This window comes from Acinonyx jubatus, chromosome B3 (genome assembly GCF_027475565.1).
Source record: "Acinonyx jubatus isolate Ajub_Pintada_27869175 chromosome B3, VMU_Ajub_asm_v1.0, whole genome shotgun sequence".
Classification (NCBI taxonomy): domain Eukaryota; kingdom Metazoa; phylum Chordata; class Mammalia; order Carnivora; family Felidae; genus Acinonyx; species Acinonyx jubatus.
In genome coordinates this window covers 54,199,741-54,226,627 of record NC_069386.1, presented here as the reverse complement: position 1 = coordinate 54,226,627, position 26,887 = coordinate 54,199,741, and the positions used below count along the sequence as shown (strand labels likewise).

Below are 26,887 nucleotides of genomic sequence, written 5' to 3'. Positions count from 1 at the left end.
GTCCCAGTGCTGGTAAGTAGAACCCTCAAGTGCTGATGAAAACCAGATGGCATGCATGCCAATCATATCAAATATTTCAGAACTCTTATTTACCACTACTTAATGGGATAGTCCACCTTGCCTAGGTGATACTTTAGAATATTTGAAAGCCAAACCCCAGGGAATGGGTGTTTCAATTTATGGCCAAAGGAATCCTCATAGGAACACAAAAGGTGAGTTACTACATGATAGCCATCATCTGTCTCCAAGAACCTCTAGACATGTAGTAGACAAATATTCACCTTCAGATAAGGATCATATGTGGATTTAAAATGTCTATGTAGAACATGAAGGGATTGTCACAGAGATGTCAAGTGACTTTCACAATAACTGTTAAAAAAATTAGACTACAGATCTTCAGGATGAAGATGTTAAAGGTGTTAATGGAGAAAAGCGGGGAAGGATGGGGATTCTAAAATTCATGGATTCAGCAGTGCTGAGTAAAAAACAATTACCTTCTTGAAGGACTCCCAAGAGCTAATATGCTAATACACCCACTGCCTCTCCAAAAAGAGGACATAGTATAGAGTTTCCAAAATGCTATTGACCATGGAAACCTCATTTCATGGAATCCCCAAGGGACTAATGTTCTACAAAAAGTACTTTGGCACATCATCTTGACCACGAAGTCCCATATATTTTTCCAATATATATTCATAAACCAAAACCAGCACAGACTCTCTAGAGGTCGTAACTACTAGGAACGTAAACACCAAGTGTTCTCAAGGACTCTCAATTGAGCACATAAAATTGGTAAGGGTCTCCAGGCTGCTATCCACAGGATTAAGCTAAAACAGCTTCAGAAATAGACTAGTCCACCCACTAATTTATATATGCAAAGAATTTTTTGAAATCCCAATACTCTGCCTCAGACAGAAATGGTACAGAAGCTATAGTTCAGTAGAACAGAAGGGCACCACAGAGAGATCTGAAATAGACCTTCACTTCTTTGGAGTTAGGCAAGTTGACATCATGCTGGCTCCTCTTTTCTCATAGGAGGCCTCCAACGCTGAGAAAGCTAGCACAGCAAGGACTTCATAAGGGCAACTTTGTCCTCCATTTTCCCCTGGCAATTCCAGCCTCTGCATCTTTGTACTGTCTCTTCCCTTTGTCTGTGGTACTTTCCCACGTCTACTCTGCCTAGCTAAATCTTCACTCTGTATAGTTATTTTAGTATTTCACATATGCATTTCTAACTTTTCAAAAAATGATTTTCAGTCCCTGATGACAAGAACCATAAATTTCCTTCAGATTCCATCATAGTGCCTAGCTCAGGGCTGAGCCTTTATGAAACCTTTGCTATAGTTGTTATATCTAATTGACATGACTACAAAAGATTTTGCTGATCACTTATATTTAAACAAAATTCAACTTAGAAATTCCTGAGAAATTAGACTCTATCCCAAACCTCAAATTTTGTTTGTTGGTTTTTTTTACGTTGGTTTATTTTTAAATACCAATACAGGCTCTGGTTTTCTAACATGCTGCTTTCTTAAAAGTTGAAGAAGAGACACCTGGGTAGCACAGTTGGTAAGCATCTGATTCTTGATCTTGGCTCAGGTCATGATCTTACAGTTCGTGAGTTCAAGCCCCGCATCTGGCTCTGCACTGATGCGCAGAGCCTGCTTGGTATTCTGTCTCTCCTTTCTGCCCCTTCCCTGCTTTTGTGTTCTCTCTCTCGCTCTCAAAATAAATAAACTTAAAAAAAATTTTTTTAAGTTGAAGAAGCAGCAGCAGGAAGAAAGAAAACTGGAGACCTAACAGAGACCTTAGGTGAGGTGTTGATATATAATACTAGAAGCAAAGCTCTAAAGCTGTGCTGTCTAATATGGCAGCCAGTAGCCACATGTGACTCTTAGCTGGCCCAAACTGAGATATGGCATAATATGCATCAGAATTCAAAGTCTTAGTATGGAAAAAAGGATGCAAAATATCTCAATTTTTAATACTGAGTATATATTAAAATAAAACTTTGGAGTATACTGGGTTAAATACAATATATTATTAAAATTATTTTTACCTGTTTCTTTTGACTTTTTCACGTGGCTACTAGAAAAGTTAAAATTATAGGTTACATTATATTTCTGTTGGTCAGTGGTACAATAGTGTTTTGAGTACCCAAGGCTGAAAAGTGACCCAAAGTGATCCAAAGTGTGGCTACTAACTTATAAAAACTAGTTTAATCTTTTTAAAAAGTTTGTAAGAGCTTAGAGAAAGAAAAAATAAATTTGAAAACAAATTGTCTTTGAAGATGAAACCATCATACCAAATTAAAAAAATTTTTTTTTTAACATTTATTCGTTTTTGAGAGACAGAGCATGAGTGGGGAAGGGGCAGAGAGAGGGTGACACAGAATCCGAAGCAGGCTCCAGGCTCTGAGCGGTCAGCACAGAGCCCGACACGGGGCTCGAACTCACAAACTGCAAGATCATGACCTGAGCCTAAGTCGGTCGCTCAACCAACTGAGCCACCCAGGTGCCCCCAAGATACCAAATTTTATAACAAATTTAATAGCTGCATCAAATTATTTGTTTTGATAATAGTAGAGGATGTTAAAATGGACATTTCAGTTGAAGCACCAAGACAACAAGATGCTATGTTCTAAGTCAAGTGTGACAGTATGATGCAGAATTTGCAAAGGAGGTAGTGACAATCTGGTCATAGGGCTCTTAAACCCTCATGCCTAATAGGAACATAAAAACGTCTGAGGTAGTAAGAGATGGGAAGGGGGTCCTTGAGAGAGAGCTGAACTCTCACGAGCTCTCTAGGAAACTGGTGGAGGACCACATTATGATAAATCATAAGAGGGGCTTCAAAGAGATTACTCAAACTACATGAGATGTATCCACTGCAGTTTGAAGGACACTATAGACTGGGAACCGTCTAATGCCTGGAAACTGGCTGGCCAGATGTTTGGACGTGGTTCAATGGAGAGGCGGCTACTGTGTTGAAGTTGGTTTGCACTCTGAAGATGTACTGTGGCAAAAATGCACAAGTGTTTTCACCCAGTAGATGTGGACTACTGCAAGAGAAAGCTGGTGTGGAGTGGGCTTAGGTCCTTTCTCAGAGGGCTGCCTGCAGCAGCAAAGAGGCCCCAGATGGCTGGAGGTACCACTGGACATCCAGGGCTTGAGGAAGGAAACGTGAGCAACCAATAAGAATAGAGACATCTTTGTTCACATAAGGGACCGGAGAAATTCTCAAAGGGACCAGAACATTTCAACCACCAGCAGGGGGAAAATTAGCCCACGGAGCGGGCTGGGAAGGATAGTAAGAGACAAAAAGTAAACTGCTTTGTGATGGCATCTCACCAGTCCTGCTAGTTCACATGGGCCTGCCGAGTGTCCAGAGGCATGATAGCATATGTTCCTTACGTGCATACAGTCACTCAACCACAAAAACCGAATGTCTATGTCAACAGATGTATTTCCTGGAAATGTTCTAGGAAAATCAAGTTTATCCAATGATCCACCAACTGCCAAATATTGCAATACCACTTTAGATGCATAGTAATATTTACGGCATTCTGCCTCTGCTATCTACACACTGGTATTTGCTTTCCATTTAGACTAAATACCAAAAGCAAGGCTCACAAGTGCCTCAATATATTTCAGTGAAAGCAGTCTATTGCATGTTACCTTTTAGACAAAAGAAAATTGTAGTTCGCAGGGTTCTGCCTTCCAAGAAACTTTGAGAAATGGAGTTAGCTTATGGCATTTATTATGGGGACTTTAGTAATAGCCACCCAAAATGTAAAATGAGTATCAGAAGTGCAGTGTTACCCATACCTTCAGAGAGACAGAACAGGGGCTTCAAAGAAAAACAGGATCTAGATTTCATCAGTACTTTCCTGAAAATCTCCAGGAGAAAAAGCCCAAGAAAATCACCTCTTAATTCTGTGAAGCGTTCTAGACAGTCGTTTGAGAGTAGGTCATGCTTCTATTTTCTTTTTATAAGGTGTATGTATCCACCATACACTACCTGGTTATTATGTATCTGGGTCATTATATGTTAGTCCTTTCCATTCATTACTCACACCGCAGACACTGTTTCCCTGGATTTACGAAATAAAGGCTCAACTGCTTTCAAGATACTTGTTTTTCTTTTCTTTTTATTTTTTTTTAAATTGTTCAATGAAATCATTTAAAAAGAGCTCTGTGAAAAACCATCATTTTTGTATCATCAGAGAATCTGATGATATGTTATGAGGAACAGAGTTTTTTAAGTACCAACTGCACAGAGAATGAAGCAGAATTACAATCAACAAACCTGTCCTCTGTTCTATTTTTCCATTACTGTGCAAAAACAAACAAAACAACAACAAAAAACCCCAAACAAACAAAAACTAAGCATCTTTTCCAGCTCCATTAACACTGGAATTCCCTAAAGATGCAAGTAAGATGAACAAAGATTAGTTTACCTTCCGTTGTCATGCTTCTCTGATGGACTGTGAATTATTGCCACATTTTCATTGTTATTCTACTCCTCATTTCCCCCCATTGTTCGTTCTTCTTAAAGCTATCAGTTCAATAATGCTTTCCCCTATAATTTATCTATTAATAGCCAGCAAAATATCCAGCAGACTTTCTTGAGTTGGCAAATATCCATATATTGTCTTTACAGTTTAGATTTGGGTAGGAATTTTATCACTGAACAAATGATTCGGGATGGAGAGGAATCCATATCCATGCCTACACTCAGATAGCACATGATGAAGATCTCCAGATTGAGTAATGACAGAAAATGTCTTGTTATTTGCATTTAGGCTTCCAAAGTTTAACATTAAGGTGTATGTATCTTACACTGGCTCACATAAAGTTTAACATTAAAACATTAATCCAATTCCATGTGCCTTAAGAGTCATCCAAGACAATTCTTTGCACTGCTTTTTAACCTAAGTCAATTTTTAACCCCAATCAACTAAAGGGCTTGACTACCCACTATAGTCACTAGAATTGACCCTATTTTAGGCTGTTTCTAAAAATTCAAATGCCTCCCAGAAAGGGGGGCAAAATGTTCACACACTCGTTTGAATGTATTTCTGACTCTTTAAAGATAATTCCAAGGGCACCTGAGTGGCTTGGTTGGTTAAGCATTCAACTTTGGCTCAGGTCATGATCTCCCAGTCGATGGGTTCAAGCCCAGCGTTGGGCACTATGTTGACATCTCAGAGCCTGGAGCCTACTTCAGATTCTGTGTCTCCCCTTCTCTCTGCACCCACCTACTTGTACTTTCTCTCTCTCTCTCTCTCTCTCTCTCTCTCTCTCTCTCTCAAAAAGAAACAAACATTTAAAAAAATTAAGATAATTCAAAAGAGAGTTTCCAAATATGGTTTGAAGAATTGTAATATCATAGGAAAACTATATACCTTCCATGGTAACTACACTAAACAATACTCATTTCGTATGTCTACATTTCAGAATGTTGGTTCAGTTCTTCGGAGTCAATTTACATATACTACAAACAGACAAGAATCACCTTCTAAGAGTGGGTTGTTATGTTTAAAATATCAAAATCAAGCAAACAGAAATATCCTAAGTCCCTACAGTAGAAACATGCAAGCAATACTCAACACTCCTTTCCCTTGGCTCTTAAAATTATTTAAAAGCAACTTAGCTCAACTCTACCAGGGAGGGAAACTACTTACCTAGCCAAATTTCTTAAAGTGCTTTTTTTTTTTAAAAAAAATCTATTACTTCTACACTAAAACTCCTAGATCTGGATTTCTTCTTACAATCCCTCAGTAAATTCTCTATGGTTACTATTTACCTCTTCCAGTGAAACCCAAAAATAGCTCAGTGGTTGTATGCAAAGGCTACCTAGTTTCATTTTTTGATTGCACCCCTTATAAGCTGTCTGATCTTGAACAAACTCTTTGACCTCTCTCTGCCTCTGTTCACTCGTCTGTAAAGTGGGTCATTATAGGACTTTCCTAATAAGGTTGTTGCAAATTGCCCACTTACAGTGTTCAGCACACTGCCTGGCACATTCTACATCACTACATATCACCCATTGCTACATCAGAGGGCCTCTTTGTGACTCTCATTCTTTCTTGACCCTTTGAAGAGTCTAACAATTGTCAAGCTATTTCTTGAACTTGATTTTAGTTTCTTTGGCTCAGGGTTCTCCTGGTTCTCTTCCTTCTCCTCAGTACCTCAGGTTTTCTCAGTACCTATCTTTTGTTTTCTTCCCTAAGCCTATTCATTATTACCACGTCCCCATCTACAAATTCAGCTCTGTCCCTATCATTCTTCTCTCATTATCATTACCTAGAGAAGTCTTATCCACTCACATGATTCACGGTGTTTAATATAAAAGCATTTAACAAGATTTTAAGTAGTCAGCATTCTAGTGCAAGATGGCAAGAGAAAATGTGATTCCACATAGTCTTGTTGGCAGTAACAGTGGCAACACACAACTAGCTTTTTTTGTCACTGCCAAAATAGGTACCAATCTCTTTTCAATCATCTACGAAATGCTAACATACTGTACCACTGAGGGTAGGCAAGAAGATAAAGTTGACTAAGTTGCTCAATGCCCAAGTTTACTAAGACAGAAGGCAAAAATGAAGGGGAGTGGGGGTCGGAGGTTATCCAGAAAACCATAAGTGTAAATTTATAGGGAAAAAAAGTAAAAGAAAGAACAATAAAAGAAACTTTTGGTGCAAAAGAAAACACCAAGAGATGCAATCTGATGTAGAATGTAGTAGGAGGTGGCAAACTTAAGTGCCCCCAGGAGCTAAAAAGCAAACTGAATGAATGAAGTGAGCACGATGCATTACAATAGGAAGTGGTAAAGACTGTGGCAAACTGGAAAATGTAACCACAGGTATTCACATTCAGTTTTTAAGAAGTAAACATTGCAGGCCAAACAAGTCACAGGTCTTTACTTTCCCTTCTCTTAGTACAGAGAGACAGGCAACAGGATCATTGCCACTTGTGTGATGAAACTAACTAGCTAAGAAATTTAAAAAAAGAAGCACTATTTTACTGGCTAAAAGCTACAAGTGAGACAAATTTGCTTCATATTATGATGGCATTTGTTAAGCGAATGTTATGATTTGCAATTCAAGCATGGATCCACTGCTTGTGATGGAGACACCATCACAAATCCAAACACTACATTCATGGATTATTAAGATTCACTTTTTGGCTCACAGTGGTCCAGATCCTGCCAGTGTCCAGATCCTACCCCAAAGGGTATTCTATACTTGTATTGGCTCTCTGAGGTAGTTACAGATGTATAGAAGTTCCAATATCTTCCAGGGACAAAGCTACTTATTCTGAGAAGTACTTGCAACTGACATTTGACATGGTCCTTTCCGTGTGCAGTATATCATGAGAGGGAATTGTTTATTTGGCTTATTGCCACCTGGTTTTAATCAAAATATACCTTCTTTTCTGCATCCTTGCCAACTGAAAAATGACAGTCTTGTGTCCCTAAAAGATCATACTTCTGAAAGGCGGGGCCAAATTCAGTTAGTCCTCAACACTGTAAACTCTGGTTAAAATGATACCAGTGCAAAATATCCAGGACCATCCACAAGTAGGTAAACATCAATTATACTTCTAGGAGACATTTGTTCATATCTGATATGTTCATATCTCCAGATTTCCTGGTACTTTAAAATAAGTCTAGTTCAACATTTAATGGCCATGTACTATGCATTAGGCATTGAGCTTGGTATGCGAATTAAAAAGTTGATGAAACCATAGCTGCTGCTGAAGAGTTTATACCCTACTTGGGGAGAGAGACATGGAAACCCACTGTTTCCATATAATGTGTGCTATCAAAACAGGCGTGGAGAGTGTGCTAAGGGAGAGTACAGAAGGACCACTTGGCTTAGCCTCCTGGAAGGGAGAAAGGAGATTAGTAAAGACTTCCTGGAAGTTATTTTTAAAAATAAAAATCCATATCCCAATTAAAGCATAATGCAACTAGCCAAGGTAATTGAACAACTTAATAAATCAGCCTAGGTAATAAACAATTTAATCAGTATACTAACCCAGCATCAGAAGTCACACTGAACACTTCCCCATGCTTCAAGATGGATTTATCCTGACTCAGTCCTACATTTTTGTTAATCATTGTTGAAATCACGACCATACATTTGAGGATAAAAGGATATATTGCCCCTAGTTCCTTAAAGAGGTAAGCAGATGTCTTCCATAAGAGCAGAAACAGGGAAGACTCTACAAGTAGAAATATAATTCTGGAATCAAAAAGATTCCCCTCTCCCACGTGCTCAGGGAAATTACACTCATGTTTCCCTTCTCCCATTGAAGGTCAGGACTGTATTCATGGGTACAAAAGGCAAAGGGTAACAATTAAAGAGAGTGTTTCCCCTGTAACCTCCACTACTGCACATGCCTGAAAATCTGCCATTTAAGGATTAGTTTTATGTAGATAATCACCACTGTGAAGACTCCATGGGACCAAAATATATTTACATCTTAGTACAAATTTCAGGATAGCCTTATCGCGAAAGGAACAGTTAAAGAAACTCCAGACTTGGAGAAATCCCTGAGTAATATGGCAGTTTGGGTTAGAATAGTAACTCAACACATTTGCTTCATTTATTAATGTTGGTAAAATGTGAAGTCTTTGCAGTTTTCCAAAGAAGACATCCAGATGGCCAATAGACACATGAAAAGATGCTCCACATCACTCATTGTCAGGGAAATACAAATCAAAGCCACATTGAGATACCATCTCACACCTGCCAGAATGGCTAATACAACAAACAGCAGGTGTTGAGGAGGATGCAAAGAAAGGGGAACCCTCTTGCACTGTTGGTGGGAATGCAAACTGGTGCAGCCACTCTGGAGAACAGTATAGAGGTTCCTCAAAAAATTGAAAATAGAACTATCGTGTGACCCAGCAATAGCACTACTGTGAATTTATCCAGAGGATAGAGGAGTGCTGATTCATAGGGGCACATGTACCCCAATGTTTATAGCAGCGCTTTCAATAATAGCCCAATTATGGAAAGAGCCTAAATGTTCATCAACTGATGAATGGATAAAGAAGATGTGTTTTATATATACAACGGAATACTACTTGGCAATGACAAAGAATGAAATCCTGCCATTTGCAGCAACATGGATGGAACTGGAGAGTATGATGTTCAGTGAAATAAGTCAGTCAGAGAAAGATAGATATCATGTTTTCACTCATATATGGAACTCGAGAAACTTAACGGAAGACCATGGGAGAAGGGAAGGGAGAAAAAAAAAGTTACAGAGAGGGAGGGAGGCAAACGATAAGAGACTGTTAAAAACAGAGAATAAACTGAGGGTTGATGGGGTGGGGGGGGTGCAGGGGAGAAGGGAAAATGGGTGATGGGCATTGAGGAGGGCACTTGTTGGAATGAGCACTGGGTGTTGTATGTAAGCTATGAATCACGAGAACCTATCCGAAAAACCAAGAGCACACTGTATACACTGTGTTAGCCAACTTGAAAATAAATTATATTTTTAAAAAATAATAAAAATAAAATTAAAAAAATTTTAAAAGGGTGAAGTCTTTGAAGAAATAACTGTGGAATGGTTAAATATCATGCCCCCTTTATTTTAGATGGTTTTATCATCAATGCCTGCACTCTGGGTATCAATATTTTTTGCAGCAAATTATTAATCACGCTATTAGAGGTAAAATGTCCTTTAACTTCCTCCTATTTGTGATTTTTCTAAAACAAATTAAATGTAGTACTATCATCTGGGGAATTATTTTCACACACCACTTTCTATGTTACACACTAACAATTTTAACCTCAACAATTTAAACTCCACATCATCTTCCATAAGGCCATGGAATGATACTACCTAATTGAAAGGTGTATCTTTGTTATTCTGAATACTGAATATCTCCAAGTCAATAAAAATACTTCAAGTTGTGAAGAGAAACGGTTTTAAAAGGGGCCTCCAAATTATGCCAAATGCAATGTAAAGGCCAAGAGTTCACAGTACATTACTCATCAATACCATGTCGTGGTACTGAACTAAGATACAATATAATTTATCCAGTAATAATAGTAATTGACCTAGAGTTACTTGCTAAAATAGGTATTGTTGCTTTATCAGCAAATAACTGAATTTAGGTGAACTTGCAAAAATAGAAACAGAAAATAATTTCTCACATACCAATCTCTGCTCTTTGTTCTTATACACTATATATTCAACATCTGCTACTGCATCTTTACTTTCCAACACAGAATAAAAAAAATCTTTATACAACTTTGGATAAAAGTGATGATTGCTGTTTAAAAAGTTCATTAGTATTTTAAATGAGTATTTTCATGAATATTTTTTGCAACGTTGTATGAAATAAACCTCCCAAACCTTCACCACAAAACTAGGAACGATGAGAAAATGGCTATGAATGTAGAGGCAAGACAATCAAAGCCAAAGTTCAGGGGGCTGGGGGAAAAAATCAAGAATATTACACATCTAAATATATCTCGATATTAAATTTGCATTTATAGGTAGGCAAATCAAGTAGGACACTTCTTTTAATTAGGGGCAGCTGTAAGCATAACACTTAAACAGAAAACCCACATTCAGATTAAAGCATATCATTACGTGTGTGAACGTGCGCACATCCTTGACCTCCCTGCGCCTTGGTGTTTCCCTGTGAAAAGTGAGGACTGTTATACACACATCAGTGAGCTGTACTGAGTATGGATATACCACGATATGTGAAAGCCCAGTTCCTCAGCAATAGATGTTTCTAGTCAATTTTGGATGCTACGCTATGTGCCACTACAGTCCCCAGTAGGTTCTCACAGATCTTTAAGAATATTTTTCTTCATTCTAAATTTTTTCCTTTCCATACAGATGTTTTATGTGGAGTTGCTTCTCTAATTTACTAGGATAACAACGAGCTCAATGCTAATTCTTATGGAAAATTCTCCCCTTTTTACCTTGACGCCAACTGGTACTTATGCATATGCTCACTAGTGAGTCCTGCAGGACACTGACAAGATTATTGGATGACATGCATAGAATTAGAGCCACTGCCTTGTCATCATAGGGACCTTCCCAGTGACAGTTCAGAAACCCCCTTAGAGCTCAGCAAAATTCAGGAAGCAGCTGTATAAAGCCAATGTGTGCTTGAAGTCAATAACAGTGTTAGCTACCAGAACAGATTTACACAAATTTGTTGAAAAAAAAAATACCTCTTTCACACTGGGGTCCAGTAAAGCCGTAAGTGCAGGCACATCGATTTGGGGCCACACACCTGCCTCCGTTGAGACAGCCACTTTCACAGACAGCTGTAAGATAAGGAGAGAGAAGCCGAGAGCGTTACCTGAAAGTAGGTGCTAGTCAAGTAATAACATCCCCTGAAAGGACAATAATAAAAACAAAAAAAAAAGACAAAAAACAAAAATAATCATCCCGGGATTCATTTTAAACAGTTACTCTACGGTTCCAACTTTGTATGTGTTTCTCAGTTATCTCAGGCTAAACTGCCAGGAATAGGTGGGTTTGTACCTGTGTTAATGCTGACGGCTTTGTTCTGGGACGTATCTGAGCAATGCTTTCGGTTCTGCCTCTAAAATGGTGGTTTACAAGAGATGTTTCTGGATGAGAACTGCATTGTAGCAAGCTGACTCTTTTGCTTATGATTTTGTGCTTAATTTCCAAAGGGTACCCATGAGGGAAAACATTGGCCTCTGTCACCATTACAGAAATGCAGCATGTTAAATCACACAATTAACTGCACTCAACAAAACGTTAATTCTGACCATATTTATGCACCATAATGAAGACCCAACTGACTGTTATAACAGAACCCATTGATGAGATAAGTCCAGTGACACTGGAGGGAGGGACATTTTACTTGCCAGAAAAGGCATTAAAGTAAGAACTGAAAGCTCATGCCCTGAACAACGTTTCTCTGTACAGTATCTTGCAACTCTTTCACGCATGGCCTCTTTCTAGGCATCTTTATCCACAGGTGGTAGGCTCTTCTGAGCCAAATTGGCCAGTACCACCCACTCTTCAAAGCCCAGCTCAAATCTCATTCCTCCATGAGGCTTCCCTAAATACCTCCTTTTGAATTAATTCCTCCTTCATATATTTCCTGCACAATATGTCTATATCCTTGTGGAAGTCATCGAGTTGAGCCACTCAGATCTCCCTCCAAGAAATCCTACTGTACATTGCTTAACTAGCTGACCGCCTCCAGCTGCCCCACCTTCAGATCTGCTTCATGTTCACATAAGGGACACATATATCCTGGCTGCTATCACCCAATGACCAAACTCAGTGGGGTACCAAAGACAGGGCATTTCTGCCCATCATGGAACTCTCCTGATGGGCAATCTTTGCTTTGGACTCCCATCAGCCTGGCCCAGTTTTCCTGGAGCTGCATTATAGTCTGAGGCACTTTCTACACAATCCCACTCCCCTTGTACAGGGGTCATACCTGCATCATGGTCTAAGGCCTTCTCCTCCTACTCTAGCTTTCTCCCCCTCTTTATTCTTTACAGACCTTTTCCACAATAACTCCCTTGTCTATCCAATTCTTTCCTGGCATCCACTTGAGATCAGAGGACATGAACTGACACAACCCCTTATGGTCAAAATTATGGCAAGAGTTCATTTCCCATCATAAAATTAGATTTGGCTCTTAATTTACAATCAGGGCAGAAAGAAAAGATTTTAAGCAGAAAAGAAATTTGGGGATGGCCTCAGCCAACCATCTCACTTTACAGATTAGGTAAGTGAGGTCTAGGAAAGGTTTTCTAATTCTGCACGTGTTCCCTGAGAGCCTGTTGTGTGCTAGACTTTGGTGCTCATGAGGCAGTTTAGTCCAAAGGCAGCAGGAAGACTCAGCAGGTCTTCGTGATTCCCTTTCCAAAACTGTCTTCGATGGCACCCCCATCACGCCATCTCTCTAGCCACAGCCTTGGTACTAATCTTCCCGCTTCCGGTTTCTTCCCCCGGCAGTTAATCTCTACGCTGTGGCCACAGTGTCCTTTCTCACTGTAAACCATTTACGTGATATATATGAGGCCAGCATTTCATAGCATTAAATGCATGGGCCATGAAGTCAGACTGCTTGGGTGCAAGTCCCAACTCTGCCACTTCCTCTTCATATAACTTTAAACAAGTTACTGGTGTCCCTGTGCCCCAGTTTCCTCATCTTTTAGAGGTAACAGAGGCCTCTAACTCAGGAGGCCACTGCTTTATCCAATGAGTTAATACATGCGAAGAGTTTGAAAAATTGCCTAGCACATAGTAAACACAGAGCAAATAATCCAACAGATGAATGTTCTTGGTTGTTGCTATCTCACTCTTCTCCCCTGGTTCTATTTTAGATGAAGATATGGTATGCATAAAAGCACTCAAACCCTGGCTCATGACTTCCATTTTATCTCCCTTCCCATCACCTCCATCAGCACTTAAGCTCTAGCAAGACCAAAACACGTGCTGTGTCTGACATCTCACGCTATGTCACATTCTCAGGCTTTGGCCCATGCTGTGCCAGCTGCATAGAAGGCCCATCTCCTGTTATCTGACAAGAGAACTCCACCCCATCCCTCGAGACTCATCACAAGGGTTTCCCCACACTGGGGAAGCCATCCTGTGTTTCCTCTCTCCATGCTACTGCTGTGGACTACACAAAACTCAATCATTATTCTTACCACACTGTGGTGCATAGATAGTCACAATGTTGCTTTATTTATAATAACATTATTCATCATAGCAAGTATATATACAATGGCAAAACTGGAAACAATATGAATAAATGCTCATCGTTAAATATTCATTAAATAAATAGTAAATGTCTATATAATGGGGTATTTTGCAACCATTAAAACATTTAAAAATGGTTAATAACATGGAACATACTTCTAATAAAATACTAAGTAAAAAAATAGTCTGAAAATTATGCATACAATAGATCTCATGTACCAAATATGCATTAAAAGACTAAAAGGTAATATCTGGAATGATGAGATTACGGAGAATTTTATTATTTTGTATTTTTGAGCTTTTCCAAATTCTCTGCAGGGTACATATATTCATCTCAGTGTAATAAAAAATAAGCTTTCTTAAAAGGAATTTTTATCTTCCACAAAGTACAAGGACTGATTGACTGTAGACACACACAACAGTGTTCATGAACGAACCAACAAGCTGAACATCATGTGCTAAGTATTATAGTAGCAGAATCTACACTGGGAAACTAGAGATGCAGATACCATTAATCAAGAGAAAGGACATGTTCTGGGGAGAAAGATGAGGTTGCGTTTTGAAATACTTTTAAGATGCTTCTTGAAAATCGAGGTGGAAATGTTCAGTGATCAAACAGAAGATATACATCTGGAACAAACAAGAATTCTGCACCCTGGGTGCTGATTATACATTAAAGGGATGAAGTAAGTGGGATGCTGAAGGTAAATGAGAAGAAATGGAGTCAAACCAGCATTCCCAAAATTCCAATCAGAATTTTGGTGCAAAGTGCATTAGGTAAGTGATCTGATCATATCTAAGACTCACTGGACATCTATAAAAGTGCCACATCCCAGGTAATCCACATCCATTAGCACTTATCCCTGTATTCTTTTTGTCTACATATCTGTCTACACATTTGTCTACACGTTTAGCATCTAGAATACTTATAAGGTTTACTTACGTTGTCCACAGTGAGTCCCTATGTATCCTTTCTGGCACAGACAGTGATCATCGCTACAGCTACCTCCATTCATACAGCGAATATTACAGTGTTGGACTTGAAAAGGAAAAGAAAAAAGAATGATTTACTTTTTGCAGTTTAAGTTCATATATTGCAACACTTCACAGGAATTGAATTGTAGTCATTTGGAGAGAAAATAAAATGGTTTATCAAGATTCACATATTTGTGCAGAAATAACCTAATTGACAACATTAAGCGTGCTATTTTGTGTGTGTATAAAATCAGTTACAATGCAATTGGTTCTTTGATATTTACTTTAATAATGCTAAATGACTCCCCTAATTTAGCAGGACTTCCCACTCAGTGTCATTTCTGTAATTTCTATCAACAAGAAAATAGTGCCTTGAGTAACTGTAGGAGACAAGATTACAGTGATTACAAAGGCAATAATTTTCCTGTTCAAAGATTTAGAGTCCCACTGTAGGTGGCCAGGAAAATTGTCTGAATGACAAATTCCAAGGAATCTTGTTAAAAGAAATTTTGAAGAAAAAAATACATACAACAGCATTTAATAACAAGGCTTCCTGATAATGGAGGCTGGCCTTGGCTCAGAAGGAACTGCTTGTTTAAACTGTAACTTTAAACTAAATAAGACCCACAATGGCTGAAATCCACTCTTCCTCACATTATCACCTACAGAAGTATGACTTCAGGGTTCAGGGCAGAAGGACCATGGGTAGCAGCCTTGGATGTGAGAAGAAACACTAGAAGAAACTGAAGCGAAAGATACATGTGAGGGAAAATGACAGTGTGGCGAGTGCTCTCCTCTCACTAGTGTTTAGGCTGACTCCAGTTAGTCCTCTGCAAACAGTATCTACTCTACTTGGAGAAGACTAAAGGCTTGATTGAATGCGTCATTAATCCTTGTTGACAAATCCCTATACAAGGAGGCCAGGATTGAGGACTGGAACTTCGGCTTACTCCACCTTGCCCTCCAAGCTGTGGGAGAAAATTCCCACAGAAAAAGGCTCCATAATTTTACGTAGGGAGAAGAGAACCCATCCTTCCATCAAAGAGCAGAAACCAGATGCTCAGCCTTGCTCTTATGCTCAGTTTTCCTGGAGCATAGGAGCCAAATCTGCTATGACTAGAGAGAAGACGCCTCCCAGCAGCCAGCTTCCTTGGTAGCCCTGGTTAGGATTCTCATTGCTGTATCCAAGAGTGGCTATGGACTTCAGGGGAAAGGGCCATTTTCATAAGTAGCTGCACAAATCTCAGCATGACAATGGGGAAAAAGATGTCAAAACTGAATACTTACTGTGCCCTCACAGAGGACCAAAGAGTTAATGAAGTCAAGTTCAAAGTGATACACCTTCTCAAGAACATGTCACACACTTAACTGAAGCACCATCAAAGGTTCCCTATGTCTAGTGTGCTAAGAACTTCCTCAGTCTCTCAGCATTCAAGGTCCTCTTTAGCATAGCCATGGGCCTTCTAGGGCTTCTCTGAATACTCTTAGCATGTCCTATGACTCAGACCCTGATCCACTTATCATTCATTCATTCACTCAAATATTTCTCAGTGCATTCTATATGCCATACAAAATGTCAAACGCATTGTTCTAGTCTCTTGGTGGAATATCCTCCTTAACCTGTCTCGTTGTCTCTTTGCCCCAATCCTTAATCCCCAACATACAACTCACATAGCTCTTACCAAATACTGAAACCCTACCTATGTCTAAGACCCACTGCAAATGTATCTTCTTTTCTTTGATCTTTTCTGATTTTCTGTTCTCTCCTCCTTCTCCCACTTGATATGAGCCCTTTTTCTCTGACTCCAGAGTACTTTATTCTTCTCTTCTGAAATGTATATTATATAACCTAATCTATTTAAAAATTGTTTTCTCCTATCCCCAACCCATTTGTCTAAAAGCTTCTTTAGAGTGGGAAACACCATGATTATTAATTATACCATTTATATGCCTAGAGTAGTATCTTGCTTACTCGTAGGTGTGATATAAAACTTTACCAAGGTAATTTTCATTTACTTAACTCATACCACCTGATAATGACATTAAAAGCTATTCCTAAAAACTAAGACTGAGAAGTCCATTATGTCCCAAGCTATTGTACAGCCCTAAGGTAGGTTACTATTAAAAATACTTTATCTTCATTTCCCCATGTATAAAAGCAGAAATAACTCCTGTGTTGGGGCATTGTTATAGAAGTCAAGCAACCCAGGAAACTGATTAAAACAGTTATTTTAGGCTTCTATGATTCTATTAAAATGTCTCAGGCAAAATGCTTTTGAATTAAAGAACTATCTACAAATATACAGAAGGAAAGATTTGGTGAAAATTTGGATAACATTCTAAGTAGGTCAGGAAAAGGTGTATAGTTGCTTTAAAAATTGAAGTTAAACTTAGTTTCATCCTATCTTAGAAAAACAGTGAGGATTGGGAAAAGCACAGGAAATGATGTCATTTGTCAAGCAGCATAGGAACTCAACCCACAAACTGATTTCAATTAAAGTGGTTCATGCCAAGAGCTAATTTCCATTCCCACATAAGCAACAAAGACATTTAGCTACTTTGCGATAAAAAGCTAAAGTAGTTCAAATAGTGACTTTACATTATTCAAATTGAAAAATAGAATGAATTCTTTCAGGAAAAACGATAAGTTTACAGTTAAATGCAATGTAATAAAAATCTCCCTGATAGGCTTTTATATTTTTTCTACTGTCTTTCAGGTCAACCTTTTCCAACATAAAATATTATGTCTCCTTTAAAAAATAAAACCCCTTGGCCAGACTTGTGAAATAGTAAGGCATAGTTAGTCCAGTGGTCCCAATAAACCAAGGAACTATGAATCTTTGCGCAGGGGGAACAAGCTTATGAAAAGATCATTGGATCTTCACCATCTGCTTTGCCACAAACATGTTTACCAAAGGAATTTCAGATTCTTTGTGAGTCTTAGATCTTCAGGGGAAAAGCACATTTCTTTAAAAGTGAGAGCAATCATTCAGGATTTCTGTGGGGAAATAAAGGAACTAGATACTCAGCTTCCTTACAGCAGGAACAATTTAGGGAGTATATATACATGAATTAATTTTATTTTTTATTGCCACTGATGCATATTCTAAGTTTATACTGGTTTGAACAAGCATCCCATATGTCTGGCAATTATGAGACCAAGTTTTATATCTCTAGAAAAAGCCAGGGTTCCACATAAATCCACAAGGATGTTTTCAAATATTACATGCTTTAAATACCTCAAGTCAGAATATATTCCTACACTCAATCTGTGTGAAGATTTTACCAGAAACTGAAAATACTACGGAATTCAAGTGTCAGTGTCCAAGCTGCCATATGCAGTTAACCCTGAGAGCCGTAAGACGCAATGAGGACTTCCCATTGAAAATGAGCAGACAAGGGGCACCTGGGTAGCTCAGGTGATTAAGGGTCTGACTCTTGGTTTTGGGTCAGGTCACAGTCTCATGGTTCCTGAAACTGAGCCTCACATCGGGCTCTGTGCTGACAGTGTGGAACGGGCTTGGGATTCTCTCTCTCTCCCTCTCTCTCGCCACTTGTGCTCACTCTCAGGTGTGTGCTCTCTCTAAAAATAAGTAAATAGACTCTTTTAAAAAAGAGAAAATGAGCAGACTGCCTCAAAGAGTTTCAGTTAAGGCTCAACATCCTAGAGCTAACAGAAAATGTTGACATTTACCTGCAGCTATATAGTATCCTAAATAAATTTTATGTTTTTTCCAGATTCAATCATTTTGGTCATTCAATAAATACTTGCTGAATGCCTTCTACCTGCCAGGCATCAAGAAGAATTGAAGAAACTCCTTTTAGGTGATAGCCCAGTACAAATCAGTTCATGAAATAACCAACCAGAAGAGAACAATTTGAGCATGCTATGGGAATGACAGATGCAGGACTGAGGTGACCATTTTCTTTGGGAAGCATTAGTTGGGATTGAAGCTACAGGCCTGCCATTGTCTTGGCAGGTACAGAGGCAGAAAGAACACGGAGAGCAATCTGCAAATAAGCATCTATATGGCAGGTATGTGACTTTAATTTAGGTACTAGGAAAAGCACAGGCAGACAAATTAGAGAGCAAGACTAACTCCTGGACTTTCCACCTGAGACAGGTCCACAGGGGCAGCCAGAATCAAGGCAGGACAAAAATAATTTTCATTCAGAGAGATATCAGTATTGACATTTTTCCTTAAGTGCATAAATGTCCTGTGGTACCTAAAGACATACCACTCAGAAGAGCAACTTCACTAAGGTATCTAAAACAAGAGCGAAAACAAAACAAAACAAAACAAAACAAAGCAACCCTAGCAGAGCTGGGAAAAGTTCAGAGAAAGACAGGTTAAATAATAGTAGTGATAAAGACTACTAGAAAGACAGACTAGAAAGCAAAGGACTCAACTATTTCTAAAGTCTGAGCAGGTTTCACACACTCCTCTCCTCCCTGTTCGTATAAATTCCTCACTTCCCTGAAAAACCTTTCCAAGGGTCACTTCTAGATTAGCTATAGCACTACCTTCCTATCCTGAGTGTCCTCACACTTTTCAGCACGTGGTTGGCTCATATCTGCTCAAACTTGCTAACACACTGCTCTAGAATTGTTTCCCTGGCTTTCTTCTACCCTTAGAGCTTGGATTTCTGTTGGGAACACAAGCACCCCTAAATTGAAGTAAATTGAAAATGATAAAAAAATTTTCAAGGTATAAGGGGTTCCACATAAGAAAGATATCAATACTCTCCAAACTGACTTCTAGGCTTACTATAATTTTTATCAAAATCCTAGAAAGATTTTTTTTGTAGGTATAGACAAGATTAACCTAAAATTTATATGGAAAGGCAAAGGAATTAGAATAGCTAAAATGATTTTGAGAAAGAAAAATAAAGTGAAAGGAATTAATCTCCATTTTCAAGACTTTTCACATAGCTGCAGTAATCAGGACTGTATGGTATTGGAGAAGGGATAGATATATGGATAAATAGAATAAAACAAAGACCCAGACATAGTCCTACACAAATATGATTTTTGACAAAGGTGCCAAAGTAATTAAGTGGGTGAAGGATAGTCTTTTCAAAAACAGATGGCACTGGAGCAACTGGACATCTATAGGTATTGAAGGAACCTAGACTTCAACTTCACTCCCCATTAGAAAAGTATCTCGGGGAGCTTGGGTGGCTCGGTCAGTTAGGCGCTCGACTCTTGATCTCAGCTCAGGTGTTGATTTCACGGTTGGGAGTTCAAGCCCCGCACTGGGCTCCATACTGGACTAGAAAAGGGCAACATGAGGCATCCTTGCACTAATAGATCTCTTCCATGTCTTGACTGTATCAATGACAGTATCCTGGCCGTGATATCGTATTATAGTTTCACAGGATGTTAACATTGGAAAGACTGGATTAAGGGTACCCAGGATATCTCCATATTATTTCTTATAACTGAATATGAATCTATACCTTAAAAAAGGAGTTTTTAAAATCCTTTTTAAAAGCATAAACAATTAAACAGGATGAGTATAAAAGTGATCTCCAAATTCTTAAATATAAAATTCAGCTAACAGCTTTTATAATAATATATGTTATTGAAGAAGATAATCTATTTTATATTATTTATATTTTTAAGTTTTTTTTATTTTTTTAAATAATCTCTACACCCCATGTAGGGCTCAAACTCACAAACCTGAGATCAAGAGACACATGTGCTACAAACTGAACCAGCCAGGTGTCCCTATATTACGTATACATTTAAAGAAGAGCTTGAGGGGCGCCTGGGTGGCTCAGTCAGTTAAGCGTCTGACCCTTGATTTTGGCTCAGGTCATGATCTCATGAGATCGAACCCCACGTGGGGCTCCCACACTGAACGTGGAGCCTGCTTAGGATTTCTGTCTTTTTCTCTCTCTCTCTGTCTCTGCCCCTCTTCCCCTTGTGCTCTCGCTCTCTCACTCTCCTAAAAATAAGTAAGCATTAAAAAGAAAAAGAAGAGCTTGAATAAATTCATGCATCAGTCCACCATGACCTAATTATGAGAATTAGGATAGCTCAGTGTCCATCGTCAGCCTCAGAAACTGATGGAGTCAAGAACAGTACCAATAGAACTGGAATTAAAGTCCAGAAAACCCATTTTTTCTGACTCTGGCTGGCCAATCTTCTATGGCCAGTGGCAAAAGTTCCAATAGATTAAGGGAAGCCCTGTCTTCCTAGTGCCCAAAGGAATTTCTGGCTGGCAGTTTGGACCTTCTGGAAATGCAGTCTCTCCTTCAGGCCACTAAGAGATCATTTCCTATTCTCAGAGTCCCAGCACACTCAAGTAGAAAACAACCTGAAAGAACAACACTCCTTTCATTTTCAAATGAGAAAATTAAAGCCTCAGTGCCCCACAACTTTCCCAGCCTCCTTGACCCATATCACATAACAAGTGTAAAATTTCTCACAGGAAATATTGGTGAAATAAATGGTCTAAGTTTGCCCCTTTGGGAATACAAACATTTCTCTCTGTCGAGTTATCCTTCTACTAGTAGGAAAGTTAGTAAAGTGATTTCTCCACATTTATTGTCAAACACACTGCGGCCAAGAAGTTCTATAGGATAGCACAGATATTCCCTAGAATATCACTTCAAAAGATCAGAAATGAATTCTGAGTATCTCAGCTACCCTTCATTTAAAACATTCTGCCATGTTTAATTTTGCAAGATATTTAGACAATATTAGCATAGGTAGAGTCCAAGCCAATGATTTAAAGCTCCAAATATCTTGATGAAACCAGACTGTCCTCCTCATACCACTCTGATCCGCAATCTACTCAGGGATTTTGTGCAATGTGCAGGTACCATAGGTGGACCTAAACTTCTTCAAAGAGTACTACCCACAAGTCTTAGACTCCAGTCTCTCACCTAAATCTGGCCCACAGGACCTATCACTATACTTCTCCTATCTTGAGGCTAGCTTGAAATCTACTACGACCAACTTGTCAACATCCTATCTCTGTATCTCATGATTTTTATTTGACAGAGAAATTATTAGCAGCTCACACGATCATGCTGAAGACCTTTCCAACTGGATACCTAGTTTTGACATCCAGCTATATTTTTCTCTCTGCCAGAGAGGTACACTGTTGGTGGTTGGTTCCACGGCCCATCTGAGCAACTGGGTCTGTCCTCAACTTGATATCTAGACTCCTTCCTCATCCCTTAGGCAATTCTCTGTGGCAGCCTGATAGAGATCAGGATGTCCAACATGTTCCTGTAAATGCCACCAGTTGACTTGTCTACCTCTCTGTATTTCCTTCAGCTCAGGCACCCTTGATTTGTAGAATGAATTTGCTATTGCTTGAAAGATGCACATTCAAAACTAACCTGAGATCAAATAAGAATATGCTGTTCTCAGTGCAATAAGCAAATAACTCCCAGCCCATGGGAAGTTTCTATCCCAGTCTGCAACTGGCTATCTTTAGAAGTAGGCTGTCTTTGTTTATGCTCCACCAGAAGCAAATTCTAAAAAAATAATTTAAATGCACGTAGTCTGTTTTATAAGTAACGTCAGGAAACACTGGTAGGGAAGTAGGGAAGTGAGACAATGAAAAGAAGGAAGCTAATAAATACATGATGGAGCCTATTACCACTGTGGGCAGGTGGGGCTTAATCCACTAGGGAACTCTAAGAGACAGTGGAGAACACACTTCATAGTTCTGCAAATTGAGAGGCAAGGAATCTGGGGCACTTATCCAACACTCTCTGTCTGTCACTGGCTAACAATTGCTTCTAAGGCCACTAACCCTCTGGCACTTCCAGCATGCCCTGCATGTGGACCTGGTATGCTCCCTGCCAGAAAATTTTACAGAGCTATAAGGTAGAGTTACCTGTGCTCATCCATAAATGCAAAGATATGTGAGTGGGCACCAAGAATATCTATTAGGACTACCTGCCCTACCCTGTTAATTGGCTCATGAGAGCCAAGGCTAAATATTAGGAGTCTTAATAGGTAATGAACCTTGACCACACTAAAGTCTCTACTTGCAATAAACAAAAGAGAATGCTCTTATTCCACAATACTTTTTCCTGAAAACCTTGTCAAAAACAAACACACTGTAAGGGGAATGAATTTTCTAAGGAAAAATAGGCAATGGGAAAGAAACCCAAGTTTTTTGCTTTGGTGATGGTCAAGGTGTTGAGGGGCTGTTTATAAAGGCATAAACTTAAACCTTTTTAATAACCAATAATGACTCAACTCCTTCCCAATCCCTACATTTCCTCTAGTTAATTCATTGCTGAGGACCCCACATTTAAAGAATAAAAAACCAAAAAGGAGCACAGGGATGGCTCAGTCGGTTAAGCGTCTGACTCTTGACTTCTGCTCAGGTCATTCATGATCTCACGGTTCGTGAGTTTGAGTGAGTGCTCTCTCTTAAAATAAATAAATAAACTTAAAAAAATAAACCAAAAAAACCCCCCAAAAGTCTAATGAAAACAATAGAACTAGCAAGGAAAGGCTCTGAAAAATGAACTGTGGGTATTATTTGGCATCACAGAATGAAGTGATAAAATTCTGAAAGAGAAAATATATTTGTGCTTAAGGAAAAATCACCCCCAAAACTTCCATAATGACTTCTTACATCTTCTTTTTGCAAAAGTAGGGGTCTTCAGTTTTTACAAAAGTGTTTAATCAGAGTCATATTTCAGTACCACTAGGAAAAATGCCTAGTTTTCTTGAGCCAAAAATGTTCATTGAACAACCAATCCACTGAGCATCTTTTATGGTGTTTACACTGGAGACACAAAGATAAATAAGGTGATACCTACACAGGAGAACATAATCTTTACAGTATTCATAGTAACTAAGTCCCATAGGTAATTTCCTTATAAAGAGTGAAGAAGGAAATGGGAGGCCAGACTGAGGAAAGCCATTCCAAGTATTTTGGGCAGAACAGAGAAGGCAGATGTTCTAGTGAAAAAAAATGTATTGCAGGCAAGAGAAAAGCCAAAAGCAAATTTAGGAGAAAATAGGGCATAACCACACAAAATAATATTATATATAATAACATGTTATACTCACTGGATCTGGAGCCACAGGAAGGAGATATCTGACCAGATGGGCAAGTGCACATATTTGGCCTAGAACAAAATCCATCCCCACAGGAATGCCGGCAAATGGCTGTCAATAAAACCAGAGGTCTGTAAGTACATGGCTTTAGAGCATGGTGCTTTATAGGAACCCAACCCTCAAATGAGGAAACCTGGGCTCTCAGGTGCCTCGTTAATTTTGCCTTCATGATTCATGACCTTAGGCCACAGGTTTATTCACTTACAAAACAAACCTGTTGAACTAAACAAGCTCTGGATGTAAAATGCTGCAACTCCCTTATTTATACCAGTGGTTCTTAACCTCTCTCTTATTCCACACAGCACCCAATCTATCAAAAGCCCCCAATATCTGATTTAGGGAAAACAGAACAAACAAAAGTCCTGCATTTAAACATATTTATATGCCTACAAGCATTTTGTTTTTATATTAGCTTTACAATTTAATGATAGAAGAGTTGCAGAGGTAGTCTTGGGAGCCTATTTCATTATAAATGCTTATTGCTTAATAATTTCTATAAAAATACTATGCCCTGCTAAGACTAATTCTCTACACTGGATCCTGCCCATTGAGTAGCTTTGATTTTACATTGAAGATGTACATCAACAATCTGAGAGAAGTTGGGAATCCACTACAATAGCACTGATTCTGCAGTCAAGAAGCTGTTCATCTTTTTTTTTTTTTTCAACGTTTATTTATTTTTGGGACAGAGAGAGACAGAGCATGAACGGGGGAGGGTCAGAGAGAGGGAGACACAGAATCGGAAACAGGCTCCAGGCTCTGAGCCATCAGCCCAGAGCCCAACGCGGGGCTTGAACTCACGGACCGTGAGATCGTGACCTGGCTGAAGTCGGACGCTTAACCGACTGCGCCACCCAGGCGCCCCAAGAAGCTGTTCATCTTTTAGAAAAATATTTACACTTTCATGATACTGAGGGACTAATACACTGGCACCAGATGCTCTGCTGATGGCCAGAAGGAAAGTCTAAATGGCAAATGATTTATATTTATTAGCAGACTAAGATTTGGCCACTACTTTTTATGCTCATAGACATTATCTCTTCCTCAAATTCCTGTATAACCTTGCAAGAGGCAAATGAGATGTGCAAGGCTAAAAAAATAATATACTTGATAGAAATTGCATTCAAACACCAAAAAAGCTTAGGATGGAGACTGAAAACTATTAAGAAATAAGCTGTCAAAGGATCCTATAAACATTTATTTGAATACTTGTGTATTCAAATAAATACTATTGAAGACAGCATTTCTTATAGATTCTACAGAACACAAGGAAAGGGTGCCTGGGTGGCTCAGTCAGTTAAACATCCAACTCTTGATTTTAGCTCAGGTCATGATCTCACAGTTTGTGAGATCAAGCCCCGAGTCCAGCTCCATGCTGAATGTGGAGCCTTCTTGGGAATCTCTCTCTCTCTCTCTCTCTCTCTCCCTCTCTCTCTGCCTCTCCCCCACTGGTACATGCTCCTGCATGCACACACGCTCTCACAAAATAAATAAATAAATAAATAAATAAATAAATAAATAAATAAATAAATAAAAATTTAAAAAAAGAACACAAGGGAAACACACTGTCAAGTTCATTTAGAAAATGTCAAATACCATTATATATCTCTCTTAGTGATTCAGTTTTGATCCTTAAATAAAGCACAATATGCCAAATGAATAAGATGCTTCTGGTCAAAATCAAGAACTGGGATAGAGGTGAACTTTTCAGGTCACCAAGAGAATACTGGTTGAAATATTGTTCTTCTGCACAGACCACTCTAGGCCAACACAGAAAGTGGATCTAGTGATTCCTTAATGTCCTTTCAACTCTAACTTTTCCCACTGTCTGATGGAATTTTCTGAAAACTGAAAATTCCTCCATAGGTATGATGACAGGAAAAGCTCATAAAGGACGGATGCCATAACCAATTTGACTTACATCTCCTTTAAATAGCATCTTTTCTGACATGTGGTTTGTCACTCAACATTTCTGGTGTGTGATGAGAATCTGGACATTTGCCGTGGCAGCAGAATCAATGGGGGAATCTCTGGCACCATGTGAGTTCTTCCCTAGTCTTTCTACTCATCTTCATCTGATGCTCTAGCCACTTCCTTTCCTCTCTGAAAGTTAGGTCTATCTTTGGCCTCGACCACCCAAATTCAATGTACAAGGTTTGAGTAGGCTTGTGGGTGGCCAACAAAGTTAGAAATTATAATAAGGAAAGCAGCAATGTATCCTTTTTTCAAAATCCCATCCAAGTGATTACAAAGTCTATGAAGCCAGGCAACATGTACCCTTGATCAAATTATCCCTGTGGCTCTATTCCCTGTATGTCAGAAATATTCCAAAGGAAGTCACTGAATTAAAGTACAACAGCGGTTTGACCAACTTAGTGTATTTCCCAATCTGGATTCAGAGGAAGTAGGAAAATCTCAGAGCTGGAAGACTCTGCTATAAACATAATAATGGTATGCAGTTACAAAGGAACAAGTACTAAGAATCACCATGCAACCAAAACAACAAAAGAAGAACATGAAGAATGACAGACTATCTATTTACTTACGGACAATACACTGATTTCCACCAGGTAAGGTTTTCCATCCAGGGCAGCAGTAAGCATTATAACGTGATCCACAGACATTAGGTCTAAAACAAACAAACAAACAAAAATCCAATTAGAAGAACTCCACACTTTTTAAAAAACAATATGTGACCACATACAAGGGGGAAAAAATGTCTCTGAGTTACAAGAACAGGACGAATTTTTGTAGACAAAAAAAAAAAAAAAAGTAAACTCATGGGACCCAACACTGGCTTAGTAGTTTGGGACTCTAACATAATGATACCAATAAGGATATCCCTTAATATCACCTATACATACATCAGAAAAATAAAAACAAGAGATACAAAATGTAGTGCATTCTATCACAACGCACAGATATAAAAATGTATGGAGTTATATGAGTCTAATTTAAATAATAAAATTCCTACCAATCTAGTTAAGAAAGGTCATCATGAAATCTGCATATAAAGTTTTAAATTTCTACTCATTGAAGCTGTGTATATTTTTTCTGTGTCCCAGCTCAC

General features: G+C 38.8%; 1 protein-coding gene across 2 annotated transcripts in view; it reads right to left on the bottom strand.

Annotated features, from left to right (window-relative positions):
* The window catches only part of FBN1 (fibrillin 1), a 232,223-nt gene that overhangs the window by 176,666 nt on the left and 28,670 nt on the right, over positions 1–26,887 (bottom strand). For both annotated transcript variants that reach the window (XM_027067205.2, XM_027067206.2), the window contains exons 3-6: positions 26,364–26,446; positions 23,770–23,868; positions 14,686–14,781; positions 11,216–11,311 (exon numbers count right to left, since the gene is read on the bottom strand). In XM_027067205.2, coding sequence (XP_026923006.1) covers positions 11,216–11,311; positions 14,686–14,781; positions 23,770–23,868; positions 26,364–26,446 — 374 coding nt within the window. The remainder of the gene's footprint in view (positions 1–11,215; positions 11,312–14,685; positions 14,782–23,769; positions 23,869–26,363; positions 26,447–26,887) is intronic.